Genomic DNA, 20,028 nt, shown 5'->3' on the forward strand with positions numbered 1-20,028 from the left:
CTGAACTATCACTTGTAGCAAAATAGAAACTATTCAACAAGGAAATTTACCGAACTTATTATAACATTTACTGATTCATAAAAACTTATATTAAGAAATATTTTTCTTGATTTTATTAGGCAAATATGAGTATCTTCTTATAAATTTATTCTTAGCTTCCTTTCAGCACGGCAAAACCTGTTTAGAAAACCATCTGAGGGCTAGTTCTGTAGTCTCCCAGCACTTAGGAATGAAGTGGGCACCCATTCAGCACAGAGAGGGGGTGGGCCCCCAAGGTCAGACCTCAGGCTCTGCGGCCGGTGGACCTTGCTATGGGACCTGGAAAATAGGCCCCTGCAGTAAGAGGGTAACGGGGTTCTGCCTCCTTGCAGATTTGGGTATTCGGATTCCTGTTGGACATGTGGACTACTACGTCAACGGAGGCCAAGACCAACCCGGCTGTCCCACCTCCATTTCTGCAGGTCAGAAAGCCAGAGAGAGTTGATGTGTGGCTGCCCCAGAGACTGGAATTTACCAACAGGCTTTGTGTTGAGTCAGCCAGTATGGGCCATAGGGGGTCTTCCTTACAGTATCCTTTGCTGTGTCCCATCAAGCTTACTCAGCACTTATTAAATGGATGTCTTTGGAGCCCAGGTATTCTAGGGGAGGACTGCCTGAAATTAAAAGCCTGCTCCATATTTAGGCCCCCTCCCCCCTTCTTAGGCCCTGCTGTGGTCCAACGTCACTCAAGCCAATAACTTCTCTTCTTCCCGGGCCCCACTTTGTGGCAGAGTCCACAGTGGCTATAATCTCTGCAGAGCCTCGCTGTGGCAGAAACAGACTGATGTGCCCAAAGCTGCTAGCTGAAGGGTCAATTCAGTGCATGACCATTTCCCCAAACTAACTAAATTTAAGTTCTCTAAAATTGCTTTCAAGATAATCTTCTTGAATACATTCAGTGAATATGCATTTCTTCTTCTAAATTTATTCTTCTGGAATGTTCTTTTTGGATATATTAATTGAATATATTCTTAGCATAATTTAAAATTTATCAAAAGCTAAGCGTTGGGGCTTCCCTGGTGGCGCAGTGGTTGAGAGTCCGCCTGCCGATGCAGGGGACACGGGTTCGTGCCCCGGTCCGGGAAGATCCCACATGCCGTGGAGCGGCTGGGTCCGTGAGCCATGGCCACTGAGCCTGCGCGTCCGAAGGCTGTGCTCTGCTATGGGAGAGGCCACAGCAGTGAGAGGCCCGCATACCGCAAAAAAAAAAAAAAAAAAAAAGCAGCTAAGCGTTAAGGATTGTTTAGTCTTCTTATATTCTTATGAATATAGCCAACCTATCAACATTTCATATGGGAATTTTATTTTGATTACTATGTTTTTAACCTTTTCCTGCTTTACCAAAATTTTCACATTTTAAGGATTCTTTTGACAACTGTGTTGAGTAACCACTAATCCAAACTTACCAACTTTACTGATTTTCCAAAAACATGTTTCTTTTAACAATTCATAAAATTTTTCAGCAATTCTGATCAGATGGGATGGTTTGATTTTAATGGCTTTTGAAAATTTCTTTGGCATTTAAATTGGCCACTTCTTTTTTTCTTCATAACACAATCTGAGAAGGGTTTAGTTTGTGTCTCCCAGCTCCCTCTTGTAGCTAGAAGGAGGTTGACCATAGACAGTGTTCCAACTCTGGGGGAAAGGAAAGTCAGCAAGCAGCTCAGACTTGGTTCTGGTCCCAGAGAGGGGGTCCCAAGGTGAAAGAAGAGTCTGAAGACCCTAAACCCTGGAGTTATGGCTCATTATAGACCTCTTAGCCCAGCAAATTCATTCAGTGTGAATTATTACAAATTTTAAAATAGTCAACAAAAGGGGGAAAGTGGGGGTGGGTGGTGGGGGTGGTGGTGTGATGAACTGGGAGATTGGGATTGACATATATACACTAATATGTATAAAATAGATAACTAATAAGAACCTGCTGTATAAAAATAAAATAAAATAAAATTCAATAAAATAAAATAAAATAAAATAGTCAACAACAACAATAACCAGAAAACCAAGTGTTTGTTATATTGGGACATTTGGCAAATTCAGTGTATCAGTCACTTGGTGAGGTGAACCTCAACACACTGGCTTTCTTTTTTTTTTTAGGTTGGTTCCAATTTTTATTATTGTTGTTAATAATAATACAATGAATGTGCTTATACACCAAGCTTTCCCCTTTCTTTTTTTTTTTAACATCTTTATTGGAGTATAATTGCTTTACAATGCTGTGTTAGTTTCTGCTATATGACAAAGTGAATCACCTATATGTATGCATATATCCCCATATCCCCTCCTTCTTGCATCTAACTCCCACCCTCCCTATCCCACCCCTCTAGGTGGTCACAAAGCACCGAGCTGATCTCCCTGTGCGATGTAGCTACTTCCCACTAGCTATCTATTTTACATTTGGTAGTGTATATATGTCCATGCCACTCTCTCACTTCGTCCAGGCTTACCCTTTCCCCTCCCCATGTCCTCAAGTCCATTCTCTACGTCTGTGTCTTTATTCCTGTCCTGCCCCTAGGTTCATTAGAACCTTTTTTTTTTTTTAGAGTCCATATATATATGTTAGCATACGATATTTGTTTTTCTCTTTCTGACTTACTTCACTCTGTATGACAGACTCCAGATCCATCCACCTCACTACAAATAACTCAATTTTTGTTTCTTTTAATGGCTGAGTAATATTCCATTGTATATATGTGCCACATCTTCTTTATCCATTCATCTGTCGATGGACAAGTAGGTTGCTTCCATGTCCTGGCTATTGTAAATAGAGCTGCAATGAATATTGTGGTACACGATTCTTTTTGAATTATGGTTTGCTCAGGGTATATGCCCAGTAGTGGACTGCTGGGTCATATGGTAGTTCTACTTTTAGTTTTTTAAGGAACCTCCATACTGTTCTCCACAGTGGCTGTATCAATTTACATTCCCACCAGAAGTGCAAGAGGGTTCTCTTTTCTTCACACCCTCTCCAACATTTATTGTTTGTAGGTTTTTTGATGATGGCCATTCTGACCAGTGTGAGGTGATACCTCATTGTAGTTTTGATTTGCATTTCTCTAATGATTAGTGATGTTGAACATCCTTTCATGTGTTTGTTGGCAATCTGTATATCTACTTTGGAGAAATATCTACTTAGGTCTTCTGCGCATTTTTGGATTGGGTTTTTTGTTTTTTTGATATTGAGCTGCATGAGCTGCTTGTATATTTTGGAGATTAATCCTTTGTCAGTCGCTTTGTTTGTAAATATTTTCTCCCATTCTGAGGGTTCTCTTTTCGTCTTGTTTATGGTTTCCTTTGCTGTGCAAAAGCTTTTGTTTCATTAGGTCCCATTTGTTTATATTTCCATTTCTCTAGGAGATGGATCAAAAAGGATCTTGCTGTGATTTATGTCATAGAGTGTTCTGCCTGTGTTTTCCCCAAAGAGTTTTATAGTGTCTGCCCTTTTATTTAGGTCTTTAATCCATTTTTGAGTTTATTTTTGAGTATGGTGTTAGGGAGTGTTCTAATTTCATTCTTTTACATGTAGCTGTCCAGTTTTCCCAGCACCACTTATTGAAGAGGCTGTCTTTTCTCCATTGTATACTCTTGCCTCCTTTATCAAAAACAAGGTGACCATATGTGTGTGGGTTTATCTCTGGGCTTTCTATCCTGTACCATTGATCTATATTTCTGTTTTTGTGCCACTACCATACTGTCTTGATTACTGTAGCTTTGTAGTATAGTCTGAAGTCAGGGAGCCTGATTCCTCCAGCTCCATTTTTCTTTCTCAAGTTTGCTTTGGCTATTCAGGGTCTTTTGTGTTTCCATACAAATTGTGAAATTTTTTGTTCTAGTTCTGTGTAAAATGCCATTGATAGTTGGATAGGGATTGCTTTGAATCTGTAGATTGCTTTGGGAAGTATAGTCATTTACACAATGTTGATTCTTCCAATCCAAGAACATGGTATATCTCCCATCTGTTTGTATCATCTTTAATTTCTTTCATCAGTGTCTTATAGTTTTCTGCATACAGGTCTTTTGTCTCCTAAGTTAGGTTTATTCCTAGGTATTTTATTCTTTTTGTTGCAGTGGTAAATGGAAGTGTTTCCTTAATTTCTCTTCCAGATTTTTCATCATTAGTGTATAGGAATGCAAGAGATTTCTGTGCATTAAGTTTGTATCCTGCTACTTTACCAAATTCATTGATTAGCTCTAGTAGTTTTCTGGTAGCATCTTTAGGGCTCTCTATGTATAGTATCATGTCATCTACAAATAGTGACAGTTTTATTTCTTCTTTTCCAATTTGGATTCCTTTTATTTCTTTTTCTTCTCTGATTGCTGTGGCTAAAACTTCCAAAATTATGGTGAATAATAGTGGTGAGAGTGGGCAAACTTGTCTTGCTCCTGATCTTAGAGGAAATGATTTCAGTTTTTCACCATTGAGAACAATGTTGGCTGTGGGTTTGTCATATATGGCCTTTATTATGTTGAGGTAAGTTCCCTCTGTGCCTACTTTCTGGAGAGTTTTTATCATAAATGGGTGTTGAATCTTGTGGAAAGCTTTTTCTGCATCTATTGAGATGATCATAGGTTTTTATCCTTCAATTTGTTAATATAGTGTATCACATTGGTTGATTTGCATATACTGAAGAATCCTTGCATTCCTGGGAAAAATCCCACTTGATCATGGTGTATGATCCTTTTAATGTGCTGTTGGATTCTGTTTGCAAGTATTTCATTGAGGATTTTTGCATCTATGTTCATCAGTGATATTGGTCTGTAGTTTTATTTTTTTGTGACATCTTTGTCTGGTTTAGGTATAAGGGTGATGGTGGCCTTGTAGAATGAGTTTTGGAGTGTTCCTCCCTCTGCTATATTTTGGGAGAGTTTGAGAAGGATAGGTCTTAGTTCTTCTCTAAATGTTTGATAGAATTCACCTGTGAAGCTATCTGGTCCTGGGCTTTTGTTTGTTGGAAGATTTTTAATCACAGTTTCAATTTCAGTGCTTGTGATTCATCTGTTTATATTTTCTGTTTCTTCCTGGTTCAGTCTCGGAAGGTTGTGCTTTTCTAAGAATTTGTCCATTTCTTCCAGGTTGTCCATTTTATTGGCATAGAGTTGCGTGTAGTAATCTCTCATGATTCTTTGTATTTCTGCAGTGTTAGTTGTTACTTCTCCTATTTCATTTCTAATTCTGTTGATTTGAGTCTTGACCCTGTTTTTCTTGATGAGTCTGACTAATGGTTTATCAATTTTGTTTATCTTCTCAAAGAACCAGCTTTTAGTTTTATTGATCTTTGCCATTGTTTCCTTCATTTCTTTTTCATTTTTTTCTGATCTGATCTTTATGATTTCTTTCCTTCTGCTAACTTTGGGTTTTTTTGTTCTTCTTTCTCTAATTGCTTTAGGTGTAAGGTTAGGATGTTAATTTGAGATTTTTCTTGTTTCCCGAGGTAGGATTGTATTGCTATAAACTTCCCTTTCAGAACTGCTTTTGCTGCATCCCATAGGTTTTGGGTCATCGTGCTTTCATTGTCATTCGTTTCTAGGTATTTTTTGATTTCCTCTTTGATTTCTTCAGTGATCTCTTGGTTAGTCAGTAGCATATTGTTGAGCCTCCATGTGTTTGTATTTTTTATATTTTTTTCCCTGTAATTGATAGCTAGTCTCATAGCGTTGTGATTGGAAAAGATACTTAATACAATTTCAATTTTCTTAAATTTACCAAGGCTTGATTTGTGACCCAAGATATGATCTGTCATGGAAAATGTTCCATGAGCACATGTGAAGAAAGTGTATTCTGTTGTATTTGGATGGAATGTCCTATGAATATCAATTAAGTCCATCTTGTTTAATGTGCCATTTAAAGCTTGTGTTTCCTTATTTATTTTTATTTTGGATGATCTGTCCATTGGTGAAAGTGGGGTGTTAAAGTCCCCTACTACAATTGTGTTACTGTCGGTTTCCCCTTTTATGGCTGTTAGCATTTGCCTTATGTATTGAGGTGCTCCTATGTTGGATGCATAAATATTTACAATTGTTATATCTTCTTCTTGGATTGATCCCTTGATCATTATGTAGTGTCTTTCTTTGTCTTTTGTAATAGGCTTTATTTTAAAGTCTATTTTGTCTGATATGAGAATTGCTACTCCAGCTTTCTTTTAATTTCCATCTGCATGGAATATCTTTTTCCAACCCCTCACTTTCGGTCTGTATGTGTCTCTAGGTCTGAAGTGGGTCTCTGATATGAGAATTGCTACCCAGCTTTCTTTTAATTTCCATTTGCATGGAATATCTTTTTCCAACCCCTCACTTTCGGTCTGTATGTGTCTCTAGGTCTGAAGTGGGTCTCTTGTAGACAGCATATATACAGGTCTTGTTTTTGTATCCATTCAGCCAGTCTATGTCTTTTGGTTGGAGCAATTAATCCATTTACATTTAAGGTAATTATCGATATGTATGTTCCCATTACCATTTTCTTAATTGCTCTGGGTTTGTTATTGTAGGTCTTTTCCTTCTCTTGTGTTTCCTGCCTAGAGAAGTTCCTTTAGCATTTGTTGTAGAGCTGGTTTGGTGGTGCTGAATTCTCTTAACTTTTGTTTGTCTGTAAAGATTTTAATTTCTCCATCAAATCTGAATGAGATCCTTGCTGGGTAGAGTAATCTTGGTTGTAGGTTTTTCCTTTTCATCACTTTAAATATGTCATGCCACTCCCTTCTGGCTTGCAGAATTTCTACTGACAGATCAGCTGTTAACCTTATGGGGATTCCCTTGTGTGTTATTTGTTGCTTTTCCCTTGCTGCTTTTAATATTTTTTCTTTGTATTTAATTTTTGATAATTTGATTCATATGTGTCTTGGCGTGTTTCTCCTTTGATTTATCCTGTATGGGACTCTCTGCACTTCCTGGACTTAACTATTTCCTTTCCCATATTAGGGAAGTTTTCAACTATAATCTCTTCAAATATTTTCTCAGACCCTTTTTTTTTTTGTCTTCTTCTTCTGGGACACCTATAATTTGAATGTTGGCACATTTAATGTTGTCCCAGAGGTCTCTGAGACTGTCCTCAATTCTTTTTATTCTTTTTTCTTTATTCTGCTCTATGGTAGTTATTTCCACTATTTTATCTTCCAGGTCCCTTATCCATTCTTCTGCCTCAGTTATTCTGCTATTGATTCCTTCTAGGGAATTTTAAATTTCATTTATTGTGTTGTTCATTATTGTTTGTTTGCTCTTTAGTTCTTCTTGTATCTTGTATTTTCTGCATTCTATTTCCAAGATTTTGGATCATCTTTACTATCATTACTCTGAATTCTTTTTCAGGTAGACTGCCTGTTTCCTCTTCATTTGTTTGGTCTGGTGGGTTTTTACCTTGCTCCTTCATCTGCTGCATATACCTGTTTTCTCATTTTGTTTAACTTACTGTGTTTGGGGTCTCCTTTTTGCAGGCTGCAGGTACATAGTTCCTGTTGTTTTTGGTGTCTATGCTCAGTGGGTGAGCTTGGTCCAGTGGCTTGTGTAGGCTTCCTGGTGGAGGGGACTGGTGCCTGTGTTCTGGTGAGTGGGGCTGGATCTTGTCTTTCTGGTGGGCAAGGCTGTGTACGGTGGTGTGTTTTGTGGTGTCTGTGAACTTAGTATGATTTTAGGCAGCCTCTCTGCTAATGGGTTGGGTGTTGTTCCTGTCTTGCTAGTTGTTTGGCATGGGGCGTCCAGCACTGGAGCTTGCTGGATGCCCTATGCCATGCCCAGCTCCGTTGGGTGGAACAGGGTCTTAGCACTGAGATGGAGATTTCTTGGAGAGTTCTCGCCAATTGATATTATGTGGGGCCAGGAGGTCTCTGGTGGTCCAGTGTCCTGAACTCAGCTCTCCTGCCTCAGAGCCTCAGGCCTGACACACCTCAGAAGAAAAGGGAGAAAAAAAGAAAGAAAGAAAAAATAATTAAAAAAATATATATTTTTAAAAAGTAATAAAATAATAATAATAAAAACAAGAGAGCAACCAAACCAATAAACAGCTCCACCAATGATAACAAGTGCTAAACTCTATACTAAGATAAATATAAAAATCAGAAACAAATCAGTCACAGACAACAAACCCCAAGTCTACACTTGCTCCCAAAGTCCACCGCCTCAATTTTTTGTTGATTCGTTGTCTATTCAGGTATTCCACAGATGTAGGGAACCTCAAGTTGATTGTGGGGATTTAATCTTCTGCTGCTGAGGCTGCACGGAGAAATTTCCCTTTCTGTTTGCACAGCTCCTGGGGTTCAGCTTTGGTTTTGGCCCCGCGTGTAGGTCGTCCTCAGGCATCTGTTCCCTGCCCAGACAGGAGGGGGTTAAAGCAGCAGCTGATCAGGGGGCTCTGGCTGTCTCATGCTGGGGGCAGGGAGGGGTACAGTAGTTATAATTGGAATGCAGGGTGAGCCTGTAGCAGCAGAGGCCAGTGTGACATTGCAACAGCCAGAGGCGTACCGTGTGTTCTCCCGGGGAAGTTGTCCCTGGATCATGGGACCCTGGCAGTGGTGGCTGCACAGGCTCCCGGGAGGGGAGGTGTGGATAGCGACGTGTGCTTGCACACAGGCTTTTTGATGGCTGCGGCAGCAGCCTTAGTGTCTCATGCCCGTCTCTGGGGTCTGTGCTGATAGCCGAGGCTCGCGCCCATCTCTGGAGCTCGTTTAGGCAGTGCTCTGAATTCCCTCTCCTCGTGCACCCGAAACAATGGTCTCTTGCCTCTTAGGCAGTTCCAGACTTCTTCCCGGACTCCCTCCCGGCTAGCTGTGGTGCACTAGCCCCTTCAGGCTGTGTTCATGCAGCCAACCCCAGTCCTCTCCCTGGGATCTAACCTAAGCCTGAGCCTCAGCTCCCAGCCCTGACCCGTCCCGGCAGGTGAGCAGACAAGCCTCTCGGGCTGGTGAGTGCTGGTTGGCACCGATCCTCTGTGCGGGAATCTCTCCACTCTGCCCTCTGCACCCCTCTTGTTGCGCTCTCCTCTGTGGCTCCAAAGCTTCCCCTCCCACCACCCTCCGTCTCCTCCAGTGAAGGGGCTTCCTAGTGTGTGGAAACGTTTCCTCCTTCACAGATCCCTTCCCGAGGGGCAGGTCCCGTCCCTATTCTTTTGTCTCTGTTGTTTCTTTTTTCTTTTGCCCTACCCAGGTACGTGGGGAGTTTCTTGCCTTTTGGGAAGTCTGAGGTCTTCTGCCAGCGTTCAGTAGATGTTCTACAGGAGTTGTTCCACATGTAGATGTATTTTTGATGTATTTGTGGGGAGGAAGTTGATCTCCGTGTCTTACTCTGCCATCTTGAAGGTCTAACGCATTGGCTTTCATAGATGGACTGTGAACTGTGGGGGACTCCCTTGATCGTCTTGTTGCTGGGTTGTGTATAATGAGGTTGTAAAAAATTGGTTGTGTGGGTGATGCTGAAGAAGGTAAAAATGTGCAGACAGATATTCGTTTTGAGAGGGAGGGTTGGGATCGCCAGCTCTCTGTATGTTCCCATTTTCTGAAAGAGAGCTTTTATGATCGTGGAAGAATGGGTGTGTATGTAAACAATTTTCTTGGTAAATTAACTAAGTTACCCAGGAAAGTTAAAAAGAAAAGTGAGAGTGTAGTAACCATGTTTATTAATATTTTGAAAATGTGGCTCCAGGGACATCCCGTGTATTTATAGCCTGTTGGAGTATAAAATTCAATAAAATTACAGTAAGTAGCATGGAGGGAGTTTCCATTTGTCTTGAACTGAAACCTTCGTTGTGTTCTTTTTGCCCTGTTCAGGCTACAGTTATCTGATCTGTGATCACATGAGGGCTGTGCACATCTACATCAGCGCCCTGGAGAATTCCTGTCCGTTGATGGCCTTTCCTTGTACCAGCTACAAGGTCTTCCTTGCTGGACACTGTCTGGATTGTTTCAACCCTTTTCTGCTTTCCTGTCCAAGGATCGGTAAACGCTACCCCTTTGGCTTCCTTTGACAGTTTGGGGAAAGTTCAAGTCTTGTCACCTCTTTAAGTCCTGATCTCCTATGGTCAAGAGGTCTACCCGAGCAGGGTAAAGAAAACTTAAGCAATGAGTCGTTCAGCCTGTCCTCACCTGGAAGGTGGTGTTTAGCTCTCTGCGTCCCACCCCTCACCCTCTATACCGCTGCCCGATGCCATACTGGCTCTGCACACGACCCTCACACACACACACAGGCACTGGCATGTAAGTCCAGCCTCAGGACGCTCTCCAGAAGCACTGGTATAGTCCAGATTGTCTGTACCCACTTTCAGACCCGATGCTCACCAGAGGTCTTCCTCGCTAGGCCAGCCGTTCTCCAATTCCTGATGGGCTGTAAATCCCCAAGGCTGGCACGCTGTGCCCACCTCAGAGGTGTGAGACCACATACCGCTGGAGGGGTTCCTAACGGCCGAGTGGCCTGGGCACACTCCTGGATGATCCAGGCCAGTCTGGAGAGAAGGGCTTAGGAAGGCTGAGGCTCCAGCCTCAACTCACCCTGTGCAGATCATGGCTGTGAAAATCCTGGGGTCATCCAGTGTGGAGGGCTCCAGGAAAACGCCTGGGTAGTGTAAATGGGTCTTCCCCCTCCCTCACTCTCCCACTTCCCACTCCTGGCTGCCACTCAGAACCACAGCAGCCTGCCATTGCTTATAGAAATGAAATGAATATCAGCTTGACAAAATGTTAAAGTAGGGGTGGTTTCCCATAATAAAGCGAATCAATATTACTTCCTACTCATCGGGCATATGTCACTGTTTCCCACAGATGTGATGGACTGGATGGTTTAACAACCACTTCACACTGCCCCGCCTCATCTCTCACTAGACTTTCCCTTTTTTCCAAACACCACAGGGATGCTAACTACTCATACTGCCAAGAGTATTTCATGTCTCCTCACCCTGTGTCCTTTGCCCAGACAGTACTTTCTGCCTGGAATGCCCTTCTCTGACTTGTCAACCACTATTCTTCAGCTCAAGCACCTCCCTGTGCTCCAGTGCACAGGATACAAATGCCACTAAAACAACTGTCATATAGATTGTTTTGCAAGTTGAAGACGTCATTTCAGATTTCTTATAAATACTCCCTGGGAATGGACCAGACAATCTGCAGAATGTATTTGTTGTCTACCTGTATGTTTATTCCCATCTGGATGGGGTCGCTTGTATCCCAGGACTCACCGCAGGGCACGGCACATCATGAGTATACAGTGGAGTTGTCTGTGGAATAAATGGGTGCATGAATTAATCGATACATGGCTGGGTGCTGTGGAGCCCTGAAATGGCCTCCTCAGGGCTCTGCTGTCTTTGCTTCTCTGTCTCCAGGGCTGGTGGAACAAGGTGGTGTTAAGATAGAGCCACTTCCCAAGGAAGTGAAGGTCTACCTCCTGACCACTTCCACGGCTCCATATTGCGGTGAGTGCAGGCAAATGAGCTGCTCAGCTCTGCCAGTGTGCTGTCCAGCTGAGTCCAGGGCTCCATCTTGGGCTGTGTCCAGCCCAGCATGGTAGCTAAAGTGGGAGGTGAAGACCTGGGGCAAAAATGTAATGGGAAGGGAGAGGTGGGGGACAGCAGCTACTGGTCTTAGATAGAACCAAAACTTTTCAGAGGTAGCCCAAACCACTGCTCTATGGATGAAAACTTGGCGGCATCTTACCTTACTGTCGGTACACTGGTCCTCATTCCTCCCCACCCCACCATGGAAACCTGCCTTCCAGTGTAGGTTCCCTCTGGAGTGGTATTTGGGAGTACCTTTTGGATTTCTCCTACCTGCATGCATTTCCCCCTCCTTATTGCCCATCCTATGTGTCTCCCACTCTGGCAGCCCTCCTAGGTCGGGGTCCACGAGGAATACTGAACCTTCATATACATATTCCAGCTATTTACTATGGCTCCTAACCACTGCATTTCATTGAAGCTAAGATGCCAGCGATTGTGAGAGATGTTTAGTGTGAGAGAAATGGGCGTCTTAGAATCTATGACATACATTACAGGCCGAACCATCCTCCTTCCCTACGCTATTTGCGTTTTAACTAGGTTGACTATACTTCCTGATTTTGTTATTCTGTTATCCTGGTTCATTGTGTGTTCAGAGTAGAAGTACGCTGGTTTGGAGGGGACATTATATGATCACCCTAATTCTAAATGATTTTCTGATCAGCTGGTGTCTGGTTGGTTGGTGGAGGGATCTTTGTGGCTATACCTTCCTGGAACTAGAGGGCCTGGTGAAGTGTGAGACAGAGCCCGAAGCTCAGGCTCTGTGGTCACCCAGACCTGGATTTGAATCTCGACTTCTCCATTTACCAGCTGTGTCATCAGGAGCAAGTTTTTTTAACCTTTCTGAACCTCTATATACTTATGTGGAAAATGGGAAAAATAACAGTACCTATTTCAAAGAATCAATTGTGAGGATAAAATAAAATACATAGTACGCAGACAATCACCAGCACAGTGACTGGAACTCAGTAAGTAATAGCTCCCTTCCCTCTGTCAATGGGAGAATTTGGGAGATGAGGTGGGGGTGTTTCTAACTTCATGCCAGAGAGAATACGTGGCTACTTCTTAGGAATAAAGGGGGTTACAAGAGTCATCTGTGGGCTTTCCACATGTATCAGCTCATCTGAGAACCCAACCCCGAGCAGTGATGTGCCCAAGGCTACAATGGGCGGGTGAAGAGGTCAGCATTCAACTCCAGGCCTTCTGACTCCAAAACCTTTACCTTTTCCAGGTCGTCATCTGCCTCCATACTTGTGTCTCTGCCCCCTCTTCCAAGAACCCGCTCTTTTCAGCTGTATTTCTCAGTTAGGTCAGCCTGAGGGAGGACTTTGTCCGGGTCGGAGGCAGGGCTGCTGGAACCAGACACCGTGTTTCTACTTCCAGCTCCAGGGCAGCTTCGCGGCAGCTCCTCTCTGTCCGCACAGCCAGGGAGCCTGAGGAACACCTGGAAGTTAAAGGCATTTTTAGGTCCCTGCTAAGGGTAATTCACCAGGCCATACATTTTCTGACTGTTTCATTTTTGTTGTGAGACTCCCTCCCCATTCCCCCAGAAGTATGGCTGTGTCTGTTCAAAAACCTCAGCGGACCTGCCTCTTCTGAGCCTTCCATTCTGAGCATCAGAGCTGGACCCATCCTCTCCTGGGGGTGGGAGGTACAGGGCACCCACCGGGTAGCCCACCTGGCAGCTCCCGCTCTCACCCACTCCCAAGCCATCATGGCACTGAGCTCCCATCGCCCAGCACTCTTGGCCTGCAGTCACCCTTGGCCTCTGCCAGGCAGGCACCAGAATGGACAGAGAATCTTCTCCAAAAAATCATTTTTCTCACAATATTACTTTTCTCTTGTAGAGCAATGTTTCACCCGAAATGTTTTCTCCCCATCACCTCATTTAATCCTCCTCATGTTCTGTGAGGTGATGTTGGGGGTTATTGATTATAGATGAAGGAACTGAGGCACAGAGAGGTTCAGTGACTTAGGCAAGGCGATACAACTAGTAAGCAGCAGGCCTGGCCTTGGACCCAGTTCCCCTGGCAAACCATCCAGGGCTCATGTGCTGTTTCCCATGTCATGTCCCCAAGCAGGTTGGATTTCACTACCAGCTCCCACCCACCGAACGTTAGCAGACCTGGCCCTCCTAGGGTTTTCAGGGTAATCAGAGAAGAGAGAAGCAGAACCTCAGGAAACTTTCTTAATCAGTGATACATGCTGATAAAGGAAGAAGCGATATAATATATCAAACTGAGCCCAGAGAATTAAACTCCTAAAGCTATGTAAGTTAGCCGTTTTTCCACATTGCAAATATCCACTCCAGTTCAGCCCTTGCCTGTCAACATAACAATCTACATCCATAATAAACAACTGAGAAAGAGAGACAGAAGGGTCGTGGCATCTGATGTTTCGCTCTGTGGAGCGGGGAGCACGTAGCGCTCTCTTGTCTTCTTGTGGGTTCTTGGCAGTGAGTCCTGTTACTAACCCCATGAGCCCCGATGGACCACATCACTCCTCCAACTTAGAGCTGACTCTCCTTAAATTCACTTAGTCCCTCCTCCCAATGTTCATCCATAAAACATGACAAACGAAAAAGTACAGGTAGGGCAGAGCTCTAGCTATGTCCCAACCACCAAAGGAGTCTGTGAAAATGTTCGGAGACCGAAGTCACTGCATGGTGCCACCAGATGGGCTTACCCCTTAGTGAGGAAAGGATGGGGTGCTGGGGAAGCTGTAACCCTTCTTAACCTCTCTTGCCAAAGGGGCAGCAGGTCTGGGGATATCACCGTGAACCAGGCTGCTCAGCCAGTCTGTGTCGACAATACCAGCTTTGAGAGCCTCAGTGTCTGTGCTGCCCAAGCAGGTGGAGATGCCACACAGGCACCCAGCCACCACAGGGAGGGCAGTAGTCATCTCCTGCACACATGGTGGTTCCCTGACACAGGGTGTATGCTAAGGGGGGGGAGGGGCATTGCTCTATTTTATGAGTTAATTGTTTAGTATAAGATAGACCCTTTTTGGTTCTTTCAAAATCACACCATCAGGATAATGTCACTTGTTGGTAACAAAGAGTGACACAGTGCCAAAGAGTGGCACATTCTAGGATTACAAGTAATAATTAAAACTATTATGTATTGAATGATTCCTAGGCACAGGCACTGTCTAAGGACTTTATATGCATTAACTCATTTAATTCTCATTCAGACCTGTGGGGTATGTAATTTATTATCCCAATTTACACTAGAGGAAGCTGAGAACCTGCGACAACAGGTAATCTGCTCCAGGTCACACAGCTGCTAAGAGCGAGAGCAAGATTTCCTAACTGCCCTGCTGCTCTCTGGGACATTTTGTGCATTGCACCCACTGACCTCTGGCCCAGTTATCTGCTCTGCTTTGGTTTCCTAGTGCATCACAGCCTTGTGGAGTTTTACTTGCTGAAGCTGAGAAACCAGGACACCTGCATCACGGTCACCTTCCTTAGCAGCAGTGTCACCTCCTCGGTCACGATCACCATGTACGTAAGTGTCCCACATGGCTGGCTTCTCTCCTTCCATTTACATACATGCACATATATGCCAGGACAGGCACTGTGTGATCACTGATGGGTGGGTGGAGCCAGCTGAGCTGGGGAGGGGGGTGAGGGTGGCACCTGCCACAGATGGACCCACAGACACAGGCTGGGCAACTGTTCCAGGTTCAGGATCAGTACTGGGTCCAAGTATAGTGTATTCAGACAATAGCAGACAAACAGGCAGACAGCAGTAATGGAACGTCCCAACAGGTGGGGAGAGTTTGGGGATTGGGTCCCTGATAGGAAACAGCATCAGGAATCCAGGCAGGGGGCATTAGGGATGTCAGCAAGTAGGAAGGCCTCAGCCATTGGCCCAGGGAGGGCTGGCCAGAGCCTGGGAAGCACCTACTCCTGGGTGGAGGGATGGGAGGAGAGGGGAGCAGTACTAGATGGGTTTCTAGAACAGACTCTCAGGCAGAGGGTCAGTTAGCAAATGAGTGCAAGGTGAGGGCCAGCAGGGTTGATGCTGAGTGGTGCCAATCCCTGGGACTGGGACTGATTTCCTTTCTTTGTTGGGTCACACTTGGGCCTCGCAGCTGGTGAGACCAGGCTTGAGGTAAGCAGGCAGAGAGCCTCAACTGCAGGGAGCCGCAAGCCTGGCAGGGGACAGGAACTCAGCAGCAGTGGTTCATGTTTCTTTAAAAAGTCATTGGGGGCTTCCCTGGTGGCGCAGTGGTTGAGAGTCCACCTGCCGATGCAGGGGGCGCGGGTTCGTGCCCCAGTCCGGGAAGATCCCACATGCCGCGGAGCAGCTGGGCCGGTGAGCCATGGCCGCTGAGCCTACGCATCCGGAGCCTGTGCTCCGCAACGGGAGAGGCCACAGCAGTAAGAGGCCCACGTACTGCAAAAAAAAAAAAAAAAGTCATTGGTTAGTTACTCACAAGCCAGCAGGAGACAGACTAATCAGATAAATCACTGCCTCAGTCAGGGCTCAGCCTGGAAACGGGAGCCCAAGCCAGGCAGTCCAATAGAAGGAAATTAACACAAAGAGCTAATTACAAAAGTGTGGGGAGAACTGAAAACCCAAAAGGATGGGGAGGCAATGCAGAGATCAGCAAAAGGAGTCACTCCACCCCAGAGCTCGAGGGACAAAGCCAGGTGGTGTTGGTAGAACAAGGAATGGGATGGGGGGTGCAGGGTGGGAATGATTGGCAGGAGTGGGAAGCACGGAGGAAATGCAGCTCCTCCAAATCACTGCCTGAAGCAGCGTCCCGCCTGTGCCGGGGAGCCTGAGAAGTGTGGTTTGCAGGGGGATGGATGGAGCACAAACAGGGACGTGACCAGTGCCCATACACAGAAATGCACAATTGTCAGCAGTGGCAGGGGCTACGAGAACAAATAAGATAGAGCCTGACCAAGTGTGAAGAAACAATGTTTGAGTTGAGATCTGAAGGATTTGGAGGATCCTTCCCCCCAGACCAGGGGTTAGTGAGATATGACATGGGGAGCAGACAGCAGTGGGACCAGGCATGGGGAGAGGAGGCTGGAGGGGCAAGTCAGGGTCAGACCATGCCACGCCTGGAAGGACAGGGTAGGGATTTTGGGTTTTATCCTGAGAGCAGTTTGGAGAGCTGCTGGGAATTTTAAACAGGAGAGTGATGGGATCAGATTTGGGTTTGGAAACATTTCTCAGGCTACAGTGATGGATATTAACTGTGCTGTCAGGGAAAGACAAGTTTCTGCTGGGAGGAGCTCACGTCTGGGCTCCCAGACACTCTCCCACCAGGCAGTGTTCCAACTCACCCAGGCCGCACAGCACAGGACAGCAGGCAGTCAGGACACCCACACAGATCTTGGGGTGCCCACGTGAGCCTTGCAGATTATAGCTGAGTAATTTTCATTGGATCAGTTCAAGGTCACGTTACTTCTGCAAGGGTGTTTTTATCACCTTTCCAGCCCACTGGTAGATGAGCCGACACTGGCAGGAATCATGACAATGACACACAACTCTGGCTGCTTGTTAGAACCACCTGGAGAGCTTTAAAGAATACTGACAGCAAGCCCCACTCCAGACCAGTAGCAGTAGAATCTCCAGGTATGGCTTCAACCACTACACTGTTAGAAGCTCCCTGAGTGATCGGAATGGACATCCACAGATTCCTTCTTTTTTCTCCCCAAAGAGATTTGCATTACTGTTTTGAAGAAGGTTATCAGAACATGATTATCTTCAATTCCTTGGTTCTTGTTTCCTCTTGCAGAACAGAAATTTAAAAGAAGGGAGGGGGTTTATGTGTGGTCTTTCCCCTACTTTCTATAACTTTGTGAAACCCCAAGGTTTCCTTCCAATTAGAAAATTTACCCAGGCCAAGTCCCCAGGCCACTCACTCACAGTGTCCTTTGTAGCCCTTCTAGTTTGCAAGCTCTCCATCCAAGCAGACTCTTAAAGTGAACAATCTTCTTATTTTTTCCTCTGAAATACTTCAAAACACTTTTGAAATCTAAAAAAAAAAAAAAAAGAAAGAGAGAGAGAGAAAGGAAGAAAATGGAACAGCTTTTAAACAAAGTTTTACTGAATCTTCCTCAAAAGGACAAAACAAACTATATGACTAATCCTGGGTTAGAAAGTACACAAAGAAGACATTTCATCAGTATGAAGAGGCCAGAAAGGAAAGGGAAACCATGCTCACTTTAGACAACACCCAGTGCCACCGCAGAGGGGAAAGCAGCGCCTTCCGGGCTCTCCCTCTTTCTCACAGTCCCTCTTTCTGAGCCCAGAGGGGACTGGAACAGGCCAGAGCAGGGCACAGGGGGGCGGGGGATGGGGGGGTGGCTGGGGCTTAGACCTAGGGCTGTGTGACTCCAAAGCCACAGCTGGGAGGAGACCACACCTGGACTCCACCGCAGCTCTGTCTGGCTTCGAGGCCTGTTGTTTGTTTGTTCATCTGTTTCCATCTATACTTTCATACTCAGTCTAAAATAGAGTAGTCCTCACACAAACTTCTTGGAACTGAACATCCTGGAAGAGGCCTCTACTTCCAGGTAGATGGACCTGAGACTGAAGATATTCACTCATCAGAATTCAGATCTTCACTAACCAACTAGGACCCTTTTCCAGATGTGAAAATCCAAGGGCTACTATTTCCCTGCAGGGTCCACTTAGTCACTTTCAAAAAGCAACACCTTTTTTCTGCATCACATTCAAAGCTGTGAGGGTGTGGGCCGAGGGGCTGGTGAGGGTGATGCAGAGGACCGTGGAGCCCACCTTCCAGGAACTAACCGACCGGGCTACCCGCAGAGCCCCTAGGAGCCAAGGGGAGGCAAAGGCCAAACGTGTGCGGCAGTAAGTTACTTTGCCTTTCCCTTACAGACCTAGACAGCAACGCCACGGGAAAGGAATCATAGCTCACCCCAGCCCTCAGTGCCAGATAAACCAGGTGAAACTCAAGTTTCAGCCTTCCAACCGAGTTTGGAAAAAAGACCGGACTATCGTTATCGGGATGTTCTGCACTGCTCCTTTGCCCGTCCATGACAAGTAAGCCCCGTATCTACCCCGCCCCAGACACACCCACAAGGATCAATCCTGACCTTAGATGTGACACTTGTTGAGGTGCAGTCTCATCACAGGTATGAGCTTCCTTGATGTGGAGGTGACAGAAGACCCAGGGTTTTCCTGAACCTCCTGCAGGGCCATCTTGGGTTGGGATGCTAAGAAGACAAAGAGGTTGGACTTTAATTCCCCATCCCCACTTTAATATAAGAAACTCCATTTTATCTGAAATATATATATTAAATATGTATAGATAATTATAACATACAATATATATAAAATATATATTTATATATATACATATATGTTTTATTACCTGCTATACTTAGTTTCTCTGTAAGATTTTATTGGAACAAACATTGCTCATTGCATATTTCCTCTTCTTTAGCCTCCACTGGTCACAGTCATGGGTGTGGATCCAGAATCCCTGTCCCCTTTACTCCACCTCTAGTAGGCATTTAGAGTATTAGTCTTACCACACCTGGCCCTCAGAGGACAGGAGTGGGCTCCTGGTAATCCAAGAGTAATCATCCCATAGACGATTGTAGAATTCTTTCACCTGAGATCACGGAAACACAGGCGCACGCAACTCTGAGCCCTCTCTCCCGACCAATCAGGAACCTGCCCTGAGGACACACCCTCTTGTTGCTCTTCTCTTGCAGTAGAAGGACCGTCTGCTTACCTGAGCCAGTGAACTTACAAGCAAGTGAGACTGTTTCTCATGACCTGAAAATAACCTGTATATAGTTATATAAGGGCAGGATACATCTCCCTGGATTGGGGGTGGTGGTTCAACTTATTCTAAGCCATTACTACTAAGAAAGAACACAGAAGTCTTGGTTAGTTTCCCCATAATTAGCTACCTTAGAGAGGAGAGAGAGCTCATTTTACAGAGCTTTATCTCCATTGTGAATTTAAAGAAGCTTACAGAGACACCATTTCAACTTTCCTATTCATACTTAACTGCAATTGCCCCATATCCTTGGACATCTGTACCTAGGATTCAACAGAAACATATACAAGAAAAAGGCTGTGTTTTTCTTTTCAAATAAAACTCCATGGAATATCTGAATCGTTTGTTTTATTGGTATGGAATTCTGTTATGTACAGAAAAGGTGATTTACAGTCTGTGGGATTGGAGAAAACAGTAGATGCTGAATTCTCTATATTAAAATAGCAATTGTGGGACTTTCCTGGTGGACCAGGGGTTAAGAATCTGCCTTCCAATTCAGGGGACGCGGGTTCGATCCCTCATTAGGGAACTAAGATCCCACATGCCACAGGGCAACTAAGCCCCGTGCGCCGCAAATAAGAGCCAAGGCAGCCAAATAAATAAATAAATGTTTTTTAAAAAGTAGCAGTTGGAAAGAAGTGCTTGGTATAAGAGAGAAGATGGAGGGTGGGGAGGAAGATGGTACTACTCACCATCCCTTACCATTGTCTTCTCTGGGTAACTGGAAGGTTTGGGGGATCAGAGAG

The 20,028-nt window shown here is 44.8% G+C and overlaps 1 protein-coding gene across 9 annotated transcripts in view; it reads left to right on the forward strand.

Moving 5' to 3' along the window:
* The window catches only part of PLA1A (phospholipase A1 member A), a 45,617-nt gene that overhangs the window by 18,892 nt on the left and 6,697 nt on the right, over nt 1-20,028 (forward strand). For 4 of the 9 annotated variants that reach the window (XM_029215445.1, XM_029215447.1, XM_029215444.1 and 1 more), the window contains 6 exons: nt 372-461; nt 9,789-9,956; nt 11,333-11,422; nt 14,897-15,005; nt 18,370-18,534; nt 19,212-19,607. In XM_029215445.1, coding sequence (XP_029071278.1) covers nt 372-461; nt 9,789-9,956; nt 11,333-11,422; nt 14,897-15,005; nt 18,370-18,534; nt 19,212-19,296 — 707 coding nt within the window. In that variant the 3' untranslated portion in view covers nt 19,297-19,607. Of the gene's footprint in view, nt 1-371; nt 462-9,788; nt 9,957-11,332; nt 11,423-14,896; nt 15,010-16,958; nt 17,798-18,369; nt 18,535-19,211; nt 19,659-20,028 lie in introns of those variants that run through there. The other 5 variants (XM_029215441.1, XM_029215440.1, XM_029215442.1 and 2 more) reach the window with 4 other exon arrangements.

The sequence above is a fragment of the Monodon monoceros genome, unplaced genomic scaffold, assembly GCF_005190385.1.
Source record: "Monodon monoceros isolate NGI ecotype Baffin Bay Population unplaced genomic scaffold, NGI_Narwhal_1 Super_Scaffold_11, whole genome shotgun sequence".
NCBI lineage: Eukaryota > Metazoa > Chordata > Mammalia > Artiodactyla > Monodontidae > Monodon > Monodon monoceros.